Genomic DNA, 22,278 nt, shown 5'->3' on the forward strand with positions numbered 1-22,278 from the left:
GTCATTTGCTTTTTTTTAATAAAGGCACAGAATGGTGTTGAAAAAAGTTTGTATCAGATTATAATGACACAAATTAATTACTTCATTTTCTTTAGCCTTGCGTATTGACATCAGATCCCTTCTAATAAAAAAGTAGGTTAATTAATATTTGGCTATGTGGGGAGTGGTGTTCATTAAATTCTATATACTAATAGCAAATTCACATCCGTTCCTTATGAAGCCAAAATAACATTATCCAGGCAGAAAAGGGTGATATCAGTAGGCTTGGGGAACCCCAACATTTGTGGAAGTACAAAAAATCTCTAGCAAAAACAAAAAAAACCTCACACACAAACCCTTGGGGGCAAAGGAGCCCAGAAAAGCTCAATGACGACTGATCATCTTCAGTGGAAACAGAATGCTGATTGAGTGTTGGGAGGTGAGCACACAAAACCAGCAGGATTGGAATGGAATATCCTCTGTCCTCTGATTAAGGTTGGAGGGGATGGGAGTCTGCTGCATTAGGATATGACAAGAGAAATCTCTGGAGCTTTTTGTGAGGGCAGGGGAAGGTTTGGCTTACTCTATTTACAATTTATTGTTTAAATTATTGAAAAAGTCTTGCACAGGTGCCTGGAGCAAGTGTGAGCTGTGTTGGAACCTTCTGCTCCTGTCTCGTTTGCTGCTGGGACAAGCAAGAATGGCCACAGCAGGATCTGGAGAGTCTGTCACATCATATGCTTGCTTCAGATGACTGTGCAAGCCTTTTTTTAAAGTTAAAAGGGTGGGTCATTGCCACCTATTTTTTAAATAAGGTAAGCAAAACCCCCACCTCTGTGAAACATTCATGAGATCTCTCTTTACCCTACCCCAGGTTTGGGGGGCAGCTTCTTTTCACACACACCCTCCAAATCCCCCTCTTCCCAAAAAGCTGGCCTAAAAACATTGGATCACCTCCAACATGAACTTTGTTTCTACCATTGCAGACTAGCTTGGAGCCCATGTCATGTATTGAATCTTCCTGCTACTCTTGAGAGCCAACGCCACACCTGATCCAAGCAGTATTACTATTAATATATTATGATTAATCATGTTCATTACAGCTTTATTTGAAAAGGTTAAGAACTTTCAAGATTCTAATTGTACGATTGCACATTTATATGTCAAGAATGTATCTCTGGGCCAAACTCAATGTAACATGCAGCTCTTTTATATCTCTTTCCCCAGTCTTTTTTAAAACGAAAAGCAGCTTTGGGAGAGTGTGGTCAGAAGCAGGAATGAAGGGAGGGGCTAGTTTTAACTCTTTTTTTCCTGCCGTTTGTTCACTCAGAATCATCCCTCCCTCCAAGCTGCTTTCCCACCTGCAAGAGAAAGGTACAGGTTCTTTTGCTGGGGGTTGATTTTGAGCAGACCAACAGCAGGAAGAGAAAGAGGTCACTTCAAGAGAACCTGTTTAGTGAGCATTCAGCATGATTTATTTGTGGAGAGATTAGACAATGTAGGCTATTTAATTCATCCTGATTTGCAGGGAGAGTAGATGACACTTTCCAGGGCGTTTTCCTGTCATTTTTCATATAGCTAAAAGTCCAATATTTTGGGCAAGTAATATTTAATTTTGGAAGAGCTCCAAAGCAGCCTGAATCCCACCCAAAAATAATGACAGTGTAAGTACCCTTAATTAACTACTCCCTGCATTATTCCTTTTCTCAAATCCACACTCATCCAGAATTGTTCTCATTGACAAACTGTCATGGGCAAAGGGACATGCATCTGCATGCCACATTCAGTTTGGTTCCCCTCACCCCCCATTTCTTTCACATACATATACATTAGTCAGCCTTTTGCCTAACCTCATAGGAACATAGGAAGCTGCCTTATACGGAGTCAAACCATTGGTGCATCTAGCTCAGAACTGGCCACACTGACCAGAAGTGGCTCTCCAGGGTTTCAGGCAGGGAATCTCAGCCCTATCCAGAGATGATGCATATTGAACCTGGGACCTTCTGCATGCAAGGCAGATGCTCTACCTCTGAGCTATAGCCCTTCCCCATGAAAGAGGACACACACATGCCTGAACCTCAGAGGAGGTCTATAATGATATGTCAAGAGAAGCTTGCTCGAGAGGGAACACACAAAGGAACATAGGAAGCTGCCTTTTACCGAGTCAGACCGTTGGTCCATCTAGCTCAGCACTATCTACACCAACTGGCAGTGGCTATCCAGGGTTTTCAGGCAGGAGTCTCTGACTGCCCTACCTGGAGATGTTGAGGATTGAACTTGGGACCTTCTACCACTGAGCTGTGGCCCTTCCCCTCTAGGAAGGAAGATTTTCACATGAATGTGCTTTTAATTAAAAAATCTCCCACATGCAAGCTGAGGTTGAATAGTCAGGACTCCACCACATGCTCTTGAACATTTGGATTTCAACAACAAATTTAAAATGCTGAGCAAGTTCCAGTCGAAATACTACAAGGAGTTGTGTCAGTTGAATGCAAACATTGCCGTGCCTTCTGTTGATTAAGTTTTGGTTGTGGCATTATTGGTCCTGGACTATCAAGTAGCTACCCTATCTCTTGAGTAAGTACTACAGCTCACCCCAAACACTGTCATCTTTCTTGTACAACAGAATGAATGCAATGAATTCATTTCATCTGTGATTCACCCCAAGCTCATTATGTTAAGAATATCACCAGCCCTTGATTGCCTTTCTTCTTATTAAAGGTTCCTCTGCTTGTTCCTCTGCTGTCTTCTCTCTTACAGGAGGTCCATAAATGAAATTGTGTGTGTCTCTGCACCTTCCACTCATGGCCTGGGGTCTGTCCACATCTCAGTCAGCGTGGACCGGGCCCAGTTAGAAAGCATGTTGCAGTTTGAATACATCGATGACCCCAAAGTTCAACATATTGATCCTGAGTGGAGCATAGCCAGGTAACAGGACCTTTAACTGGACTTTTTAACTGTAGAAGTACCAGGAGGGCAAATTATTAGAATCCGGGCATGACTAATCCCCCAGCTCCCAACAGTGGTTAAAGTTATCCAAGCTAGTTGTGATTTTGGAAGGACTGATTCAGAGCTACAATTTTTGCAAGGCCTACAATGTTTTCTACCAGGTTATTTTGGAATGAGGCTTCATATGAACCACAATGCATTGAAATGTCTACTTCATCTTGGGTCGCACTTCAATTTATTTATTTATTTATTTATTTATTATTTGATTTATATCCCACCCTTCCTCCCAGCAGGAGCCCAGGGCGGCAAACAGAAATGCTAAAAACATTTTAAAACATCATAAAAACAGACCTTAAAATAAATTAAAGCAAAACAACGTTAAAACCATTAAAAAAAAATCTATTATATGAGAATCGGGCCATTCTGGGAGGAAGATGGTTGGGGACAGACTAGGCCATGTTCATGCATTGACCTGAATTATTTCTTGAGACACCTTTGGTTTCGTTGTGCTTAAAAACCAGAGATGTTTAGTGTTTCATGTGAGCATAACATTTCAATAGCTTACTTCAGGTGTGTAATTGGGACTTTTACTTAAAACAGGTTGAAGATTCAGATTCATTCTGGTATCCTGGAGGCACAATATTTAATTGTGATTCAAAGAATTGCTACACAGTTGGCTAACACCATATATACTTTGGGTGATGAGTAGTGATCCTCCGAATCTTGCTAGCGCCAGTATTGTAAACAGATTGTATCTTTGGTTAGGTTACTGTCTGTTCCAAGCCCAAATAGCACAAACAAAGCAAATATTAGATATGAAAGCATGGAAAAGAATTGCCATTATATTGGCTTGTACTCTAGAACAGATATAAAAAGTATGCATAATACGGTGTCCCCACAAATCTCACCAATATAAGTCTAAACTGGTAGATATGAGCCTCCCCAAAAGCCTTTCTGCAAAATCTATTAAGCATTTTTAGTATCAGCTGAAAATGTTTCATCTTCTGAAAACAATTAAAGCACCAGCTAATAATTGCTTTACTGAAATAATGATTTATTTGGGGTTATTTAAAAACAAAAACATTCCGAGTTCCTCTCTAAATGCCATTTTTATAAACTAAGAAGAGAAAAATTGGAGTGAAATTTCTGATTGAAGATACATGTTTACAATAACAAATTCTAGAAATACATTGCAGCCATGACAGAGGAAAAGTCTGTTCAACTTGTATTTTGCTATGAATACAACAAATCTTTTGAGGAATTCTGAAAGCCTGAACTGTTTGTCACTTTCTGCAGATCCCCCTGTCCTCAGCAGTTGGAGTTTTGCTGGATATGACCGTAGAATCAGTACTAACTTTAAAAATGCTATTTTTTAAAAAAAAGATTAATTCCCCCAACAACAAAGAAAATATGGTCTATGACTCAACACAGGACAGTCAAGCCCCTTATGTGGGAAAAAAGACTATTATCTATAATTCCCTTACATTACTTTGCTCTTCATTGTCAACACTCAGTTTCTCAGGCTCCTATGGGATTTTTCCCACCTGTGTAAATACTGAAGATTTATGGATGACGCCTGATCCTTCAGGAAGCTTGGGACATTCATTCTTGTGGATTTTCTGGATTCAGATGATCTGGGCATATTGATGAATTAGGCCCCTCAGAAAACCACACTTTGTTTGCTGAGCCTCTGAACACTAGTTCAGTATAAGGTAGCTTACTATATTTCTATGTTCCTGTGTAGTTGCAGAAACTCAGAAGCCTCTTTGAAAACACTTCAGTCTTGTTCAACATACTGCAAAAGCACAAGCAATCTGGAATAATACTTCCCCATCCACAGACCTGAATTCATCATTGCTAGGCAGTTAGCGCATTCCTGTTCCCTGAGTTGGAAAATCAGAGTTATTAACTCAGTTGTAATTATTGAGGCAATTACAACCATGACAATCTGTGACGAGATTCTGGGACAGCGAATAGAGCCCTGTGATCACTCCCATCTGCTGGAGAAGTGCACAATTGCTCATTAAAGGCTTCTTCTTAAGAGCATCGGAGAGTCAGGAATAAAAGGAAAACAGTGACATGCATAAAAAATGCAGATCAAAACATTCTGTTTACGCAAGATGCACAGCTAGTACACACTACAGGAGCACTCTAATGTATAGAGGCTGTTGGACCACTATATAAAATGCTGGGTCAGTTTCTTCACTGCTGTAACACAAAGGATGAAATGTTTATGCAGTAGCTTCATACACTGAAAACAAAACTGACCATTGGGGGGATGGAAGTGTTCCCTACACAAATGGATAGAGGTGAAATCTTAAGAGGGGATTCTGGCCTGGCTGTATACTTCCCTAAAGGCATTGTGCTCAGACTGATTTCCAGAAGTGCATAGCATGCTGAAAAACTCCAATATGAGAACTTCTGGCATCTTAGGAAGACTAGTTTTGTGTGCTCTAGTGGCGTGTTAGTGCATTTGTCTAGCCTGCCCCCAAAGCATTTGATAGTGAGCCTCCCTAAATCATGTCAAACACTGGCTTTCTGGATGTAGGCAAGCAAAATAAAGATGGCTTGGCTGGTAGTGGCCATCTCCACATTAGGAATGGGATGTGGGAAGGGAGAAGAACTGAAAAACTGGGGCTGGGTAGTTCTCTGCCACTATATAAATTCATTGCAAGAGAAACTGATACAATTGATTGGGCAGAAGTGAGTCAATAGACTGTCAAGGCATAGACACAGACTGGGCTTGGTGAGATTGTGGAGGTACTCACATGTTGCCGCCCTAAGCTCCTACTGGGAGGAAAGTTGGGATATGAATGAATGAATGAATGAATGAATGAATGAATGAATGAATGAATGAATGAATGAAAAGTGTTCCTTAGGAATTCTGAGAGGACAATACAACAACAATTTTCTCAGCAGGGCTCTTGACTTTTTTCATACTTTAAGGTCAATTTCAGGTAGATGATGATGATGATGATGATTTCTACCCCGCCTTTTGGCCAAAGGCCCTCAAGGCGGCTTACAAAAAAATAGGCACAAGAATAAAAATACACCAATGAAGGCAATACAATTTACAAAAATTAAATAACAAATATCATTATTAAACAAAAAAACAGCAATTACAACATTATTAAAAAAAACAACAATTACAACTTATACCCCTGCAGATGTTGCTGGACTGGATTGGATGTATGCGTTATCACCTATTCTCACAAATGGAACCTGAGAAACAGTGAACAGTCACCTATGCCATGAATAACATCCGAAATAGATAGGACAGAGTCATTTAAATTGTTAGGAGTTGCTGGCACATTTAGTTGGAATCAGCATGAATTACCGGGAGTCTTCTGATAGTGCTGTTGAAATCTTAGTGCCGCTTGCAGCAGCTGCATGGCATGGATGGAAGAAGTCCTTCTCGGCCATGAGTTCGGGCAAATACTTGCTCTCGGGCTCGGCCTTGGCCACAAACTCGGTGCCGGGCAGCAGTGGGGTAGGGGCAGCGCTGGAAGCCATTGGGGGTAAGCCGGTGGCTGAGGGCGGTAGGAGGGGCTGCAGTTGAAGCCCATGGCGGCCTCCATGAAGAAGACGCAGCCTGAGGTGATTGGAGGTGGTCCAAGGGAGCTGCCAGGCCCGGAGCCCTGGGAACCTGCTGCTGGAAGCCAGCAGTGCTGAGCCGGTGGCTGAGGGCGGTAGGAGGGGCGGCAGCAGCTTGTTGGGATACACCTTGGAGATGTACACCTTCAACTTGCCCACGATCCAGTCCAGGAAGCAGCTGATGGTCTGATTGATGTATTTCTGATTTGGAGCTTTGATGATGAGGGCGATGGGCGGCCCTGCTACAGGGGTCTCCATCAGAGTTAGCTGTGGCCCAGGTGGCAGCAAGGAGGAACAAGAGCAGATTCAAGAGCAGCAGGAGGATGAAGAAAAGTGCCTCCAAAGTGCGGGAGTATCAGCAAGGCCCTGGGCGCCCATCTCTGTCCACTGGGAGCTGCTTCCTTTTCCAGCTCAAGCCCGGCCCAGCTTCAGGGAGGGAGGAAGACACAGGTTAGGTAGTTAGGAGAAACGTTGCTCTGCATAATTCCTGATCAGTGTTTCTAGCCAGCTAGGTTGGCTGTGGATCCCTTTTCAACTTCAAATGTGGAACAGCCATGATTTCCCACACCTCCCTGACATCTCTGCTACTTTAAAAGGAAACTTACAAGTTGCTTTTCAAAAGAGCTGCGCTGTTGATTGTTTAAATATTTGAGCCAACGAAATGGTCTCAAGTTCTATTATGAGCAACCTTGCTGTCACTTGTGTTGGCTATCATGTTCCTCTTTTCATTTCCCTGACATCCATTTCTTCTGTGTAAATTCTTGCCCAATATGTAGGAATTTTGCTTGGAATGATGAAGGTAGGCTAGCAAAATGGTAACATGTTCCCTGCAAGTGCTGCATACTATGAAGCTTCTCTTACTTAGGAACATGCATCACTGTGTAAGCAATTAAGCACTCTATCCAGTTTGTTGTTGTTATTTATTTAGTTCTGGATCTTTATATTTTTTCTTCTGCCAACCCTAAGAAATGTTACATGGGAAAGGTGACTGCCCACTAGGGGGACAGATGATAACAGAAAATCCAATTAACTTGTGAGACAGTTCTAGCCAGAGTCAGTGTAATGATTAATCCAGTCTGTCACCTAGTTCCTACAGCCTGTAGAAAACATCTTGCTGAATTCAACAAGCAGTTGTATTTGCCAGGAACATGGGCAATGAGCTCTGCCCCAGCTCCCCTTGCCAAACCTCATTAACCCAATGTCATCTGCTTCCCCTCAGTGGCCACACACCCCTGACTGTCACAGGGTCCAATCTGGATGTCATACAGGAGCCCAGGATCCGGGTGAAGTACAATGGCAAAGAGTCTGTCAACGTAAGTAGCTGCTCTTGACAAAGGTTTCATCTTCCCTTAATCAATTTGGTGCATGGTTCTTTGTGGTCATGGCCATCACATCATAAATAGTGTCTCTGCAAGGTTCGTTTTCAAAGCATTTCATATTTCCCATTACAATACAATGCATATGAGCATGAATCACAGGTGATCATGTATGCACAAGTCCTTTGAATAGGAAAACTAATTCACACCCTGATCCTGGAGAGTTCAGTGACAATTATCTCCAAGCAACTGTGCACAGGATTTCCACCTCAGTTGTCTAGATATGGACTGGGTAGGAGAATTTCAAACATATCTCACTGTTATGGCATATGTCACATATCTCACTTCTGTATGTGAGAAGCAAAGTTCAGTTGTGCAGTGAAATCTAGATGCACTCTATCTTAAACTCCTTTTGGGAAGATACCTTATTTCAATATGTCATATAACAAGTCAAATAAATAAAAAAGGAATATAAATGCTAAATCATGCTCAGGGAAGTCATGACTAACTTGTCAATTGATTCCGGTGGGTTTGATTTCAGTGGGTTCAGTAGTACTTGGCTGGATACCTCCTGTAGCTTCCACAGTTCTTTTTCCAAGTGCACATAAACAAATTTCTTTCAAACGTATCATCAACAAATATTAACAAATTATTGATATGGCCAGAAAGCCTGCAAAAGCACAGGCTGCAGATATAAAACAGCAATAAATAAAAGTATTTTACTGGGAAAAGGTTTAAACTTCCATTGTTTATCATTTAGATGATTGGTTTGTTAACACCAGATTTTTTTAAAAAAAATAGTCATATCTCGGATGTAAATGAGTAGATTCCAAAGAGTCCAGACATTAGGCATGTTCACACAGGCAAAGTCTCGGTGCCTGAGAGAAAGGGCATTATTTATTGTGTTTGTTGATAGATTGCTGTTGTAATAAAAAGGATGAACAGGACAGGCTATTAACTGTGTAATGTTTGACATTTTGTTAGGTGAGGGATAATATGATTCAGTCTTTGTTTTCGGGGTTTTTTACCCATTAGTAACTTCATGTGCTAGGGCTGACTTAACTTGTCCAACAACCCTTGTAGATTCATGCATCTGAACCCTACAAGTTTACAAGTCCAGTTTGTAAATATTAATGTTTCAGTCACAGAACAGCCTCTCTGCTATAATGGCTATAATGTTTGATTTGATTATGAGAGAGCATAGCTCAAATTCCTACTCAGCTATTAAGTTCACTGAGTAGCTTTAAGCAAGTCAGCTACCTCACAAGAAAATCTTTCTTTTCTAAACTCGGTGGGATAGAAATGGAAATGAAATAAGTAAATATCTTGTACAGTGGAGAGAAATAAATAGGTGCCATGAGATTTTTATTGTATTTTATTTGGTTGTTGCTGGTTTGGCAGAGGATCTAAAATTCTGCATAGACAACTGCTTTGAGGGCATTTATTTTTTATTTATTTAAGGCATTTATATATTGCTTTTCAGGCTTACAGTATATCGATGTATGAGGCTTTTTTCCAGGATAAGATACACTCATTCAGCTTATCTCTGCTAGCTACATGGAGGACCTTTAGTCTGAGAGCTGATAAAGGAGAATATAAAATATAAAAACAAGTCACTCAGTGTCCAACCTAAATGCTGTTTTCTTCTTCATCTGGAATTGTGAGGTTTGCGCAGAAAGTGTCGTGCAGCTGGGAAAGAATTATGTTTGTGCAGAATAACTCACTCTACATCATACCTTTTTATAATGGCTGAGGGTTGTATCCTGCATCACCACTGTGGAGTTAAAGTGTATGACTAGCCTCTGTGCAGTCTCATCTTGGGGTCATCAGGTGAATCCGATTTGGGCGGTGAATGTGTGAGGGAGATGGAAGAGATCATTTTCATGGAGACCCTCAAGGGCTCATTTTTGTTTTGCCCCACAAAGCTTGTCATATGGAGAAACTATTTATCAGAGGACAATGGAGACATATGGTGCTTGTGTCATTGGTGAGACTTCTCTATATATCATCCAAGATGCATACAAAACTTGGCAGAAGGAAGAGGCATACTAAGTAAACAGGCAGTGAGAGTTTGACAGAGGCACAATGGAAGTGATGACTCCACTGAGCCCACTCTCACCCGCCTGAGCACCTGCTTTATGATAAAGAGTCTATCCTGGGGGCTGGTGCAGAACTATCAGAGCCTCATAAAAACAAGAGATTAAGAGCTTCTTCAAATACATTCATTTGCTGTGTCCCAGGTCAGTGTGAAACATAGCCCATGGGCCTTGAACATGTACTTTGTATTTGCATTTCCCCATAGTTTCTCCCTGCTTTTAGCATACTCTCAGCCAGGTTAGTGACTTAAAGGCCCATAACCAGAGGTCTGCTTTAAGCCATGTCTCTAAAACAGTCTGCTTCTGTTTTGGAATTGCTTTTTAAAATGTATTTAAATATTTTTTAAAAAGATGTTTTTAAGATGTTTTATTTTTAAAATATTTTAAGATGTTTTGTTTTTAAGATGTTTTAATATGTTTTTAGTATTTTGTCCTTTGTTCGCTGCCTTGGGCTCTTTCTGGGAGGAGTGACAGAATAGAATAGAAATACTCTTGAGGTGCTTTTGTTAAAAGCAGGTTTAATTTTTAAACGTGATGTGTGTTGCAGTTCTATTGCCAAAAAGTGTACCTATGAGCCAAGACAAATGCAGTAAAAGCTGCCCAAGCTGCTGTTCCAGATGTTTCTCTGCATGTTCTGAGAAAATTAAGAAATTATATGTGCAGCTGTACATGGTATTTGCACAACACAATTCAAAGAGGAAGGCTTGCAGAGAAGTAAGGAGTGCAAGAAATTGGTGTATATACAATGCTGTTACAAGTACAACATTGCTTTCCAACTTGAATGGCCTTCATGCTTTCCAGATGGCACATTTTGTTAGTCTCAAACACCACACTCAGAATCAGTGGCTGTATTGTGCAGAATAACCAGATGTGCATGCTTGTAATGGGGAGAGACGTAATTTGCCTCCTGTACCTTATTGGCTGTGGATCTTTAAGAACTTGAAGCCCTGGGTAAATATTACAATATTATTTTATTTTCTTGCATCACTTTTTATTAGTGTTATCTGGCCTTTCAAATTATTTGTCTCTCGTCATATAAACCAATAGTTAAAGCCAATAAACAGGGTTGTAATACATTTTATCTTTGGGTACAGGATGTAAATTGTGGTCTCCCTTGACTCTGTAATTCAAATATTACAACAGCTGCCAGGATAATCAGAATTCACAGAAGGAAGGGACAGAGCTCAGTGACAGAGTACCACATACTTGGCATGCAAACAGTTCCAGGTTCAATCTCTTGACATCTCCAGGTGGGGGTTGGGAAAGATTTGAGCCTGAAACCCTAAAGAGCTGCTACCAGTCAGTGTAGATCTTTGTTTAAGACACCCTCCAGATGTTGTTGGATTACAGTGCCCATCAGTCCTGACTATTGGTCATGCTGGTTGGGGCTAATGAGAGTTGGAGTCTAGCAACATCTGCAAGGCCATAGGTTAACCACCCCTGGGGTAGACTGTCTACTGTAAATAGTTGTGAAGTAGATGGAGCAGTGGTCTGACTTGATAGAAGGAATCTTCCTATATCCTTATGTTCCAGATAACATATTTCCAGATCAGGGATCTTTTGTATATATTCTTCCTTTTCTCCAGTTCATAATGAGTTTCTCCTGCACTGATCCTGTTCTGGGCAAATGCCTGCAGGCCATCTTATCAAAATCTCAAGAAATATGGGGCATTATGTTTTCCTCTAGATTCACTTTTCCCTTTGTGCTATTTCCCTCCTCTCTTTCTCTTGAATGCTAGACTGGGAATATCACTTTTGTCTTGAGTGCTGATAAACGAAAGCCATCTCTCCTTGTAAATCACAGAGAGATAACTGGCTGAAAGATCACGTGTAAATCACATAGAGATGACATTACCTGCAGCCCTACCTGGATTGAGATAGTCTGGCCTCAGTGTCCTATGCTCTGGTAATCACCAGATTGATTGAATACTGTAGTGTATTCTGTGTGAGGCTGCCCTTGAAGACAGTTCAGAATGTAGGTAGAGAGCCTTTGTGATGTGATGTTTAAAGTGTCAGAGTAGGGCTGAGGAGACCCAAATTTAAAACCCCACTCAGCCTTAAAGCTCCTCAGCCTAATTCACATAACTGGATAAGAAGGCAAGGGGAATAACCATGTACTGTGCCTTGAGTTCCTCAGAGGAAAGATGGACTATAAGTGTGTGATACATAAATAAAAATAGTTCAAAACTTGGCATCTAGATTATGAACTGGAATGGGCATTATGATCATGTTACGTTGGTGCTTTACTAGTCTCATTGTCTCCCAATCAATTTCTGGGCCCACTTCAAAGTGCTTCTTTTGATCTCTAAAGCCCTATATGGCTTAAAACCAGGATTCTTGAAGGACTGCCAAATGGCACATTAACATCTTCAATAGAGGACCTCTTCAGTGGTGGTGCCCTAATTATGGAATACTTTCCCCAAAAAGGTTCTCCTGGCACCTTCTTTGTCATCCTTTCAATGTGAGGCAAATATCTTTCCTCCCCCTTCCAGGTCTTTTAGACATAAATTCAATCATGCTAACTGTTTTTATCTGGCTTTTAAGATCTTGTTGCCTTTTCATTTTCAGTTTTTATATTGAAGACTGGTACAAGTTGGTGTGAAAATTGGAACAGGATCTTCCATGTAGTGTAGATGCACTGCTGTGGAGTTTGACAATTATGTATTTTTGTTTTGGCCACACAGCTCAGATGTTCCCATCCCAAGACTAATCTTTGGTTCCAGTCGGAGAGCTGCAAAGACTTTGTACAACTTTTCCGGAACTGGCCAGCACTAAACATTCATTATAGATATGTCAAATGCACACACCTTTTACATCCATGAATTGTGGAGCAGTTGGATGTTTTACAGTTTTGAATATTGCTATTTTGCAAGGAGCTTAGAACACCATAAAGAAATCAAATTTACTGGTGCCTTTAAGTGACTTTCAGGAGCTGTCCTGCAAGAAGACAGCTTCATTTTGCTACATGGCAACATGACATTGTTGGCGTGCATGTCTCTGGCAGCACTCCAGAGCTGATAAAAAGATCCTCAGACAGGATTGGACATTGACTACTGAGGTCATGAGAAACTCTAAGTAAGATGTCACAGTGATGAAGGACATGTAGATACACATTGCTGGGATATGGTGATGATGACCTGTGTGCTTTTATGATGCCTGCCATTTTTCAGGAAAGAAAACCACATAAATCTGTAAAAATGTAGCTTCTGATTACTTACCTTTTAAAATTCACTATTGAGGCAGTTCCCCACAAACGTCAGAACTTGAAACTGTGAAACTGATGGCTTCAGTTGTGCTTCCAGTTATTTGTTCTCATATTCCATTAATATAAATGAATTTTAAGTGCACTTAGCTGAATGCAGTGTTTCAGCCTAGATTCTCTTGATTCCAAATGGTATAGATTTAAAACAAATGATAACTATAGAGCAATATTCTGAAATGGTCTGATGTTTGCCGACAGAACTTTCTTCTTTCTCCTCATTTGTTTTCATTTGGGATGCTATCAAGGATTAGAAAATGTGCTCAGTATTAACTTTCAGGAGGAAGCTGAACAGGAAATTAGAAGGGGAATGTTCCTTTGTCCAGCTACTTTTTTTCTTCCCCTGTCCTTCCCCATTGCTGTCCAATTTTAGCAAAATGACACGGAAATATTTAATTGACTTTTTTTTAATTAGGTGGTCTAAACTTTAATGACATTTTTAGCTACAGTTAATGGATCAGGTGTTGGGTCTCACTAGAGTTTGCCAATTTTGTAGGAAATGTTGTCTTTTCAATATTCCAGCTGCATATAATACATACTATTTATGTATCTTTCTGTAATAAAAGGAAACAAATAACAAACACATACATACACTCTTTCTCTTGCACACTCACACACACATGCAGTGTGAGAATGACTCTAATGCTACTCAAAGAGGAAGTGCTAATTGCAGTGTTATACACTGAGGAAAAAGAGATTTTTATCTCATATATACAGAGCCTGGGATTCCATATCTAACTGGTTGGCATTGAGTTGTGACGGCTTTTTCAGTGGTGGCTCCCCATTTGTGGAATGCTCTCCCAAGTGCGGTGTGTCTGTCTCAATCATTATTAACTTTCAGGAGGAATTTGAAAACATTCCTGTTTACCCAAGCATTTGATGGCTGAAGGGGACTGTTCCTGGCAACACGGAGAATATTAATATTAATACATAAGTATTTTTATACAGTTATATGCATTTTTATACGTTGCTGTATATGTGCTGGTTACTTTAGGAAACCTGAACTATATATCTTTATAATATTATAATAATGCATATAATATGTGAGAATTTTTCATAATTTTGTGCGTACTTTTAACTGGGCTCACCCATTTTTTTTACACTTTGGCCATGGTCACATTAACATGCAACTCCTGAAGGGTTGAAAATGGGTCAATGTGGCCCTCAGGCCCCCAGAAGATTATAGACACTCCTGATTTAAGCCAAGGAGTGTCAAGTACTACTGCCACATGCTGTCTCACTGCGCTGGAGCTCTACAGGCAAATTAAGACATGGCAGCCTCACTGGAAACCAGCAGCTCATGGCGAGTAGGCAAAGATGTGGCAGATATGGATTCATTCTGAATAGCAGAGCTCTTATTTGTAGACCTGAGTCTGCCATTACTATTGGATTAGATAGGCCTTTAGATCTGATGCACTGGGAAGTTTTATGCTTGAGGACTTGTGCTTTAAAACCCTATTCTTTTTTGAAAAAAAAATCTGAAGATGCAAGCCTATTTCATATCATATTTAGAAAGGGGTAAGTACCTTGCAGTTGCCTCACTTGTCTTCACTTTTTATCTTGGAGGTTTAAAAAGAACATTTTAATTTATTATTATTATTATTATTGAAAATATTGTTCTTAGTACAAAAATATGGGTGATGTTATGTTAGAGCAAATTAAGCATTTTCTGCTGCTTTGTAGGTCATGATTTCTAAATAAAACTTTAGTAGTAGGAGTCATGTTCTGCTTCCTAATTTACTCTTCTCCCGTGCGAATAAGGAAGCTAGACCACCAACTTATTTTATCACTGAGATGTAACCTTCATTTTACCTCAAATCCCTTGTGACTAGCTGATTGTTCTATACAGTTGCCATAGGAAAATTGCTTAGATTTGACACCAGAATCAGACATTAATTACAAGTTTACCTGAAAGGCGTATTTGAAAAACGATAGCACAGCATGAAAGTAGCATGTGTGTCTGTGGAGGGGTGGTGGTGGTCCTGGTTCAGACCTCAAGTTCTACTGCAGTTTTCAGTTTCAAGTACTGTCTGCTGGCCTGCTCAATTGAGGAAAAAGGACAGTATAACATGCAAATCTCAGCTAATGATGAACACCCAGACTACTTGAAAGGTTGCCTCTCTCCAGGCCACTATCCCATCTATTAAAATGAACCTGAACTTTTCCAGATGTCACTTCCTGGATTATCCCATTGTTGGTTTTCTGCAGCCTTTATTGCATGCCACTTATGCCTATTTAAGCTTCTTTGTACAGCCTCAGGCTCCTCTGAATTTGTCTTTATGTAGGAATTCGGAAGGGGGCTGATTAGCTTTGGAATCTAGTTCCTCCCCCCCCCTTTAATCTGTTTGCTGTTTTACTTGTTTGTTTCTCTTTCTTGAGGAGTGGGCAGCGTGTGGAATGGGAAAGCCTCCCCCCACTTTGGTATTACAAACCTTCACTGAAGTCAGTGGAGTTATTACACGAACTTGATTTTTAAATTTCTTTGCTTTTATCTTTGTGCAAAGAGAACTAAATTGGTCTAGGAATGCTGTATCTTGTTAAATCCTTCTGCATAATAGAACAGGAAAGAGAGAGAGAGACTTAAACCAGGTATGTGCTGTGGAAACCACTTTGCTACCCTCTTAATGACTGCATATGCTTGTTTGATAGCTGTAGTCAAATTAGTGTGGTGTTAAAACATGGCAGAGTGCCTGTGAGCTGTTTCTTGACAAAATCTTCATGTGATCTGCAAACACAGTGGGAAAACATCTTCTTGTGTATTTGTTTCTTTACTTGCATGGTCATTTGTCAGCACTCGTCCATACTTACAATGGGGTCAAGCAGGGGTGCATTCTTGCACCAACCCTTTTTAACCTTTACATCAATCCGATCGTTCGTCATCTAGCAGCAGTAAACTCTCATTCCCCTAAATTGGGAAACACACCTGTGTCCATACTGCTTTATGCAGATGATGCGGTGCTATTGTCCCAAACTTGTGTTGGTTTGCATCGTCTCTTGAGGGTCTTTACCTCTTTCTGCACCTAGGAAAGACTTGAAATAAACTATGATAAAACGAAGGTGGTGATATTTACAAAGAAAAAGGTTAGACATCAATGGCGAATAAATGATCGCCCGATCCAGCAGGCTCTAGTGTATAGATATTTGGGAGTAGTCTTCCACGCCTCTTGTTCCTGGAAGCCTCAGTGTATCAACACTACCGAGAATGTACAGAGGAGCGTAAAGCCATTGCTCTCCTTTTATTATAGCAAAGGGAGACAATACATCCCCGCCGCACTACAGGTATTCAGCGCCAAGATAATAGCACAATTGATATATGGAGCACAATTTTGCGCCTACAGTAACTTCGGGTGCCTGGAAGCTATACAAGCCAAATTTCGTAGAGCCATTTTAGGGTTCCCCCCTTGTATTCCTAATGTGGCCTGCCGTCTAGAGGTTGGACTTCCTCTGATAGAGTCTCGGGTGTGGACCCTCAGGATCAATTATTGGCTAAAGCTGATCTTTACCCCTGGGGGACTAGCCTCTCTTACACTAGAAGATCCCTTCCAGTCAAAATGGAAGCGGATGGTGTATAAGAAAATATACGCCTTGGGTTTCTCTCCGGAGACGCTTATTAAATTCAGGCTAACTAAGGCCAAACTGCTTATCTCCCAACGGATAAAGGACATTGAACTTCAAACTAACCTGAGTTTGCTGGCGGCATACCCTAATCCAGGCCTGACCCGAAGGGTATTTCTACCGGCAAATTACCTTGCAGATCTAACTATTGTAAAATATAGAAAGGCATTTACCCTAGCCAGGCAAAATGTCATGCCTTCTGCTCTCCTGGAGGGAAGATACAACGGAGTCCCCCTTGGTGATCGAGTCTGCCCATGTGATAACGGGGAGGTGGAGTCAATTGGACATGTCCTCTTACATTGTTCCTTTTACAGGGACATCCACCTTGCTTTCATCACCCCAATCTTACAAGCATTCCCTCTGGTTTTGGAATCTGATTATCCCTCCTTTATGTCAGCGGAAAAAATTCCATCAGTCACTAGCAATGTAGCCAGATTTTGTGCAGCAGCTATCAAGAGTAGGAAAATGGTAATAGATCTTGGTTAAATATTTTATTCTAGCCACTATGTATTTTTTTAAATATTTTTAATTGTAAATTCAGTTTTTTATACTAATCTGTATGTATTTCATGTTTTTGTGTACGATGCAATTCTTTGTATTGGATTTAGTGATATAATGGCTGGTCTGTGACCGAAATAAAAATCATTCATTCATTCATACTTGTGTAGTGTTTCCCATTATTTCTATGCCAAATCTCCCAGCATCATATATCTCTATTAGCTATGTGTGCCTTGCAAGGACATTTTTTAAAAAACTCCTAGCAAACAAATGCAGGAGAGAAAATGCTTCTCTTTCACATCTCAAAATCGAATACCAAATTGAATGTAGACAGTGCAAATCAGTACATGGATTGGAAAAGGATCTCATGCTTTGGTGGTATCAAACTCCAGTGACGTTAGTAGAGTTTCATGAAATATGTGAGTTCTCTCGAGAGACAGAATTTTTTTTTCATAGCATAACCCTTCCTTTATTGTCTGTTTCCAGGTGTGCAAAGTTGTGAACACAACCACCCTGACTTGCCTGGCTCCCTCACTCACGCCTGAGTACCGACCTGGTTTGGATGCTGTTGAGCAACCTGATGAGCTTGGATTCATCTTTAACAATGTTCAGTCCTTGCTGATTTACAATGACACTAAGTTTATCTACTACCCAAACCCTACCTTTGAGCTACTAAGCATCACTGGTGTGTTGGATCAGAAGCCGGGTTCACCCATAATCTTGAAGGTAAGATGATGAACAAAGCCCTAATTAACACACAAATTTAAACTTATTGGAACAAGTGTATTCTGGGACACCACTGTACTATATTTATTAAATCTTGTCCTTACCTGAGAAATCTCCCTATGAATTTATTGGATCACTTCACACACTATATTTTTAGGTATACACCTAGGTGGTTGTAATTGTATATCTAAATTGTAAATTCTGAGGGCAAAAAACAGAGATACAAAGATTCTACTTTCGTCTTGAAAAATATTTGGGTGTGTTTTGCTGTTGCCGCTGCTGCTGCTGTTTGCACCAGTCTTAACTAGGCAAAAGCACTCATGGCCACCGCCGAGACCTGGGCCTCCAAGTTCAGAGCTGAGTCCAGGAGCACACCCAAACTGCAAACCTGTGTCTTCAGGGGGAGTGTAACCCCATTCAGCACAGGCTGAATCCCTATTCCCTGATCTCCCCTTCGACTGACCAGGAGCACCTCTGTCTTGTTTGGATTTAGTTTCAATTTGTTTGCCCTCATCCAGTCCATCACTGATGCCAGGCACTGGTTCAGGACCAGGACAGCTTCCTTGGCTTTAGGTGGAAAGGAGAAATAGAGTTGGGTGTCGTCCGCATACTGATGGCACTGAACCCCAAACCCCCGGACAACCTCTCCCAGCGGTTTCATGTAGATGTTAAATAACATGGGGGACAAAACTGAACCCTGAGGGACCCCATAGGTCAACAGCCAAGGAGTCAAACAGGAATCCCCCAGCACCACCTTCTGGGTTCATCCCTCCAGAAAGGAATGGAGCCATTGTAACACAGTGCCCCCAAGTCCCATCCCAGCAAAGGGGTCCGAAAGGATACCATGGTCGATGGCATCAAAAGCCGCTGAGAGGTCCAGTAGAACTAATAGGGACACACTCCCCCTGTCCAGCTCTCTGCGTAGGTCATCCACCAAGGCGACCAAAGCTGTCTCTCTCCCGTAGCCAGGCCTGAAGCCAGACTGAAATGGATCCAGATAATCTGTTTCATCCAAGAATCTCTGGAGCTGGGCAGCCACCACACTCTCTATTACCTTGCCCAAAAATGGAATGTTGGAGACTGGCCGATAATTTCCCATTATAGAGGGATCCAGGGAGGACTGAAACTGAAATCTTGATGCCTTTGGTCCGTATCTACTAGATAAGAAACACCATTCAGCAAAGTTGATCCTTTCATTTCCTCCTTCTATATACAGATCAACTTAGCCACAATGCATTTTAGTTTACTGACTCTGTAACCCTGCCCATTAAGAATGCAACCTGTGAATTTACACTAAGTCCATACCAGAATTAAAGTCTAATTCACCAATAGGCAAAAAACCTGGCAGTTTAAAAACGTACCTAAATAGCCAACAGATATTTCTATCTAACTTTAAAAAGCAGGGAAATTGGGCAGCTATAGTGAATGCACCAGGGGAGCAGGAGGCCTGACCTCCTCTCTGAGATATTGTACTGCCCTATAAATGTGTCAAAATGCAAACACAATTTGGGTTGGTCTTTCACAGTCCAATCCACTTCCTGTGTAGCTTGGAAGAATTTGATAACATGTGCCTCTGAGCATATGGTGAGTGGTGGAAACACCTGCTGTCTCCAAAGATGGAGAATTACATTTTTGTATGTTTGTTGGTGTTCTTACTTTGCTTCTTTTTTGTGTTACTACTATTTCTACAGAGATTCTAACCTGTGGTTAGAAATTATGGTTTTCATGGTAGGCGGTATTCAGAGGTGGCTTACCATTGCCTTCCTCTGAGGTTGAGAAGCAGTGACTGGCCCAAGGTCACCCAGTGAGCTTCATGGCTGTGTGGGGATTTGAACCCTGGTCTCCCAGGTCACAGCCCTAGGATAGGTAAAACTGACCATGGGAGAGGAGGAGAAGGGTGGAGGGCGGAGGAGAGGGGAAGGTGGAGGAGGGGGAAGGAGAGGATTGGAAGGGGATGAGGAGGGGAAGGGCAAGAGGAAGGAGGAGGGGAGGGAAGATTTGATCATTTGCATGCTTATTGAGTTCAGTGGGATTTACACCTGTGCAATCATGCTTGGGATAGGGGAAACTGACTGGGGGAGGGGCAGGGAGGGGAGGATGGTAGGAAGGGGGAGAAGATAGCCATCTCTGCTATCTTTTTGGCGCCTTTTGAAGACTTTCCTCTTTCAACAGGCCTTTTAAGTTGAGATATGTCTGTTAGAATTGCTTTTAATATGTTTTTTTAATAATATGTTTTAACCCTTTTTTAAAAGAATGTTTTTGAAGCTTTTTTAAAAATGTTTTTAGCGTTGTTTTGTTTTAATGTATCTTGAGGTCTCTTTATGATGTTTTAAAGTGTTTTTAGCGTTTCTGTTTGCCGCCCTGGGCTCCTGCTGGGAGGAAGGTCAGGTTATCAATCAATCAATCAATCAATCAAAATAAATAAAGAGGGGGAACGGAGAAGATTAGATGGGTGGGCACTGGGCAGAGGGGAAGCCCCTTTCCTTTCCAGAAGGAAAACATTGTGAACAGTATCATTCTGTTTCAGGGTTTCCCCCACCTTTTTATTCTACAGCAGGTACATATAGCCTCCCACCCAAATTTAAACCACATCCACCCCAGAACTTTATTTCCCTTTAGATAGTCATGGCTCCCAAAGAATCCGAGGAAGTGTAGTTAGTGAAGGGTGCTGAGAGTTGCTAGGAGATGCCATGTTCCCCTCACAGAGCTTCAATCATAGCTGCTGAGTGTTAAACCACTCTGGCCACTGGAGCTCTGTCAGGGGAATAGCAGTCTCCTCTCAGCACCATTCACAAACTACACTTTCCAGGATTCTACGGGGGAAGCCATGACTGTCTCAAGTGAAATCAAAGTCTGGTGTAGGTGTGGCCCTCTGATTAGACAAGCCAAGCAGCTGTGAGTCTGGCTTTTAGAATACTGACAGTTGATTCTTATTGAGTATGCCTGGGCTTATCACTGATGCCAACGCTAAATTTCTTAAATTAATTAAAAATCAGCTAGGCATTTTTTAAAAACTTTTAAACTGCAGACGATGAAGGTCAGATTATGGGGCAAGGTCAGTAATAGGATTACAGGTACTCTGTGAACATGGCTGATTTTTAATTAATTTCAACAAATTATGAGAACTCTGACAGAAAAAAGTCCATAAGGGGTCTGGTTTTTCTCTCTCTCTTTTTGCAATTTGAACTCTCAATACTCTCTGACTGTTTTGTGTATTGCCATGAACATTTAGAGGGTTGTTAAGCAAGTGTTTCTGAGTTCAGGACTATATGTTTTGTAAGGTTTTGTTTTGAAATGAATTTATGGGAAGCATCAGAATGGCATGGGGGGTATTTTCAATTTACCATTGTGGAATAAGAAAAATCCATGCTGGCTACAGTATATAGCCACTCTTGTGACTGTATAATATCTGCTATGTGAGCAACAGCACACACAGAGTTAGGCTGTGAACACACTAATCACTAGAGCAAAATGTTTCCATTAGCCACACCTGAAGGTGGATTGGGTTGATCTGCTGATCAGTTGCAAAATCTCTTTGAAGCTGATTTTTTTAAAAAACCACTCAAGCATCAGAATGGCATGGGGGGTATTTTCGATTTAACATTGCGGAATGGAAAAAATCCATGCTGGCTATAGTATACAGCCACTCTTGTAGCTGTATAATATTGTATGAACATGATGCCTTGGTCACTGTATCAGCATTACTTCTTCATTCCGATATGAACAAGTCATAGGTCACAACTGACATTGACGGGCATAATGTGTTTTTTAATGTTATTTACTACGTACTAGAAGGTGGTGCAGAGATGCATATTATTTATTTTTATTGCTGATTGCAAGATTCAGTACCAGGGTACTGTACAAAAATGCTTTTTGGGGTGGATATTATGTGTGGATGGATAGATAATGGGAATACTATTAAAACAGATCCTGCTTTTTGAAGATGTTCAAACTCCTATCTTTATATCTGATATGCAAAGCCTTTGTCTATTTACACTAGTCAACTTTTTCTCACTTCCAGTAAACATTTCTTTTTCCTAAGAGAACATGGTACCTGAATTATAGGAGAGTTGCTAAAAACTATGGGGGCATGTGGTTTATTATGCCCTTCAGAATTTGCAGGGAGGCTGGTTTTTGTGATAGATATATTTGAATATGACAGGAAAAATATAAAGGATTGAATCCAATAAAGCCCTTGAGAATGAGTTCACAGAAGAGCTTTTGGTCCAGCAGAAATCTCCACTAA

The 22,278-nt window shown here is 40.9% G+C and overlaps 1 protein-coding gene across 5 annotated transcripts in view; it reads left to right on the forward strand.

Moving 5' to 3' along the window:
• Nucleotides 1-22,278, forward strand: part of PLXNA2 (plexin A2) — a 627,239-nt gene that overhangs the window by 519,052 nt on the left and 85,909 nt on the right. For all 5 annotated transcript variants that reach the window (XM_061632052.1, XM_061632055.1, XM_061632053.1 and 2 more), the window contains 3 exons: nt 2,740-2,907; nt 7,742-7,835; nt 17,793-18,032. In XM_061632052.1, coding sequence (XP_061488036.1) covers nt 2,740-2,907; nt 7,742-7,835; nt 17,793-18,032 — 502 coding nt within the window. The remainder of the gene's footprint in view (nt 1-2,739; nt 2,908-7,741; nt 7,836-17,792; nt 18,033-22,278) is intronic.

This window comes from Rhineura floridana, chromosome 6 (assembly GCF_030035675.1).
Source record: "Rhineura floridana isolate rRhiFlo1 chromosome 6, rRhiFlo1.hap2, whole genome shotgun sequence".
Classification (NCBI taxonomy): domain Eukaryota; kingdom Metazoa; phylum Chordata; class Lepidosauria; order Squamata; family Rhineuridae; genus Rhineura; species Rhineura floridana.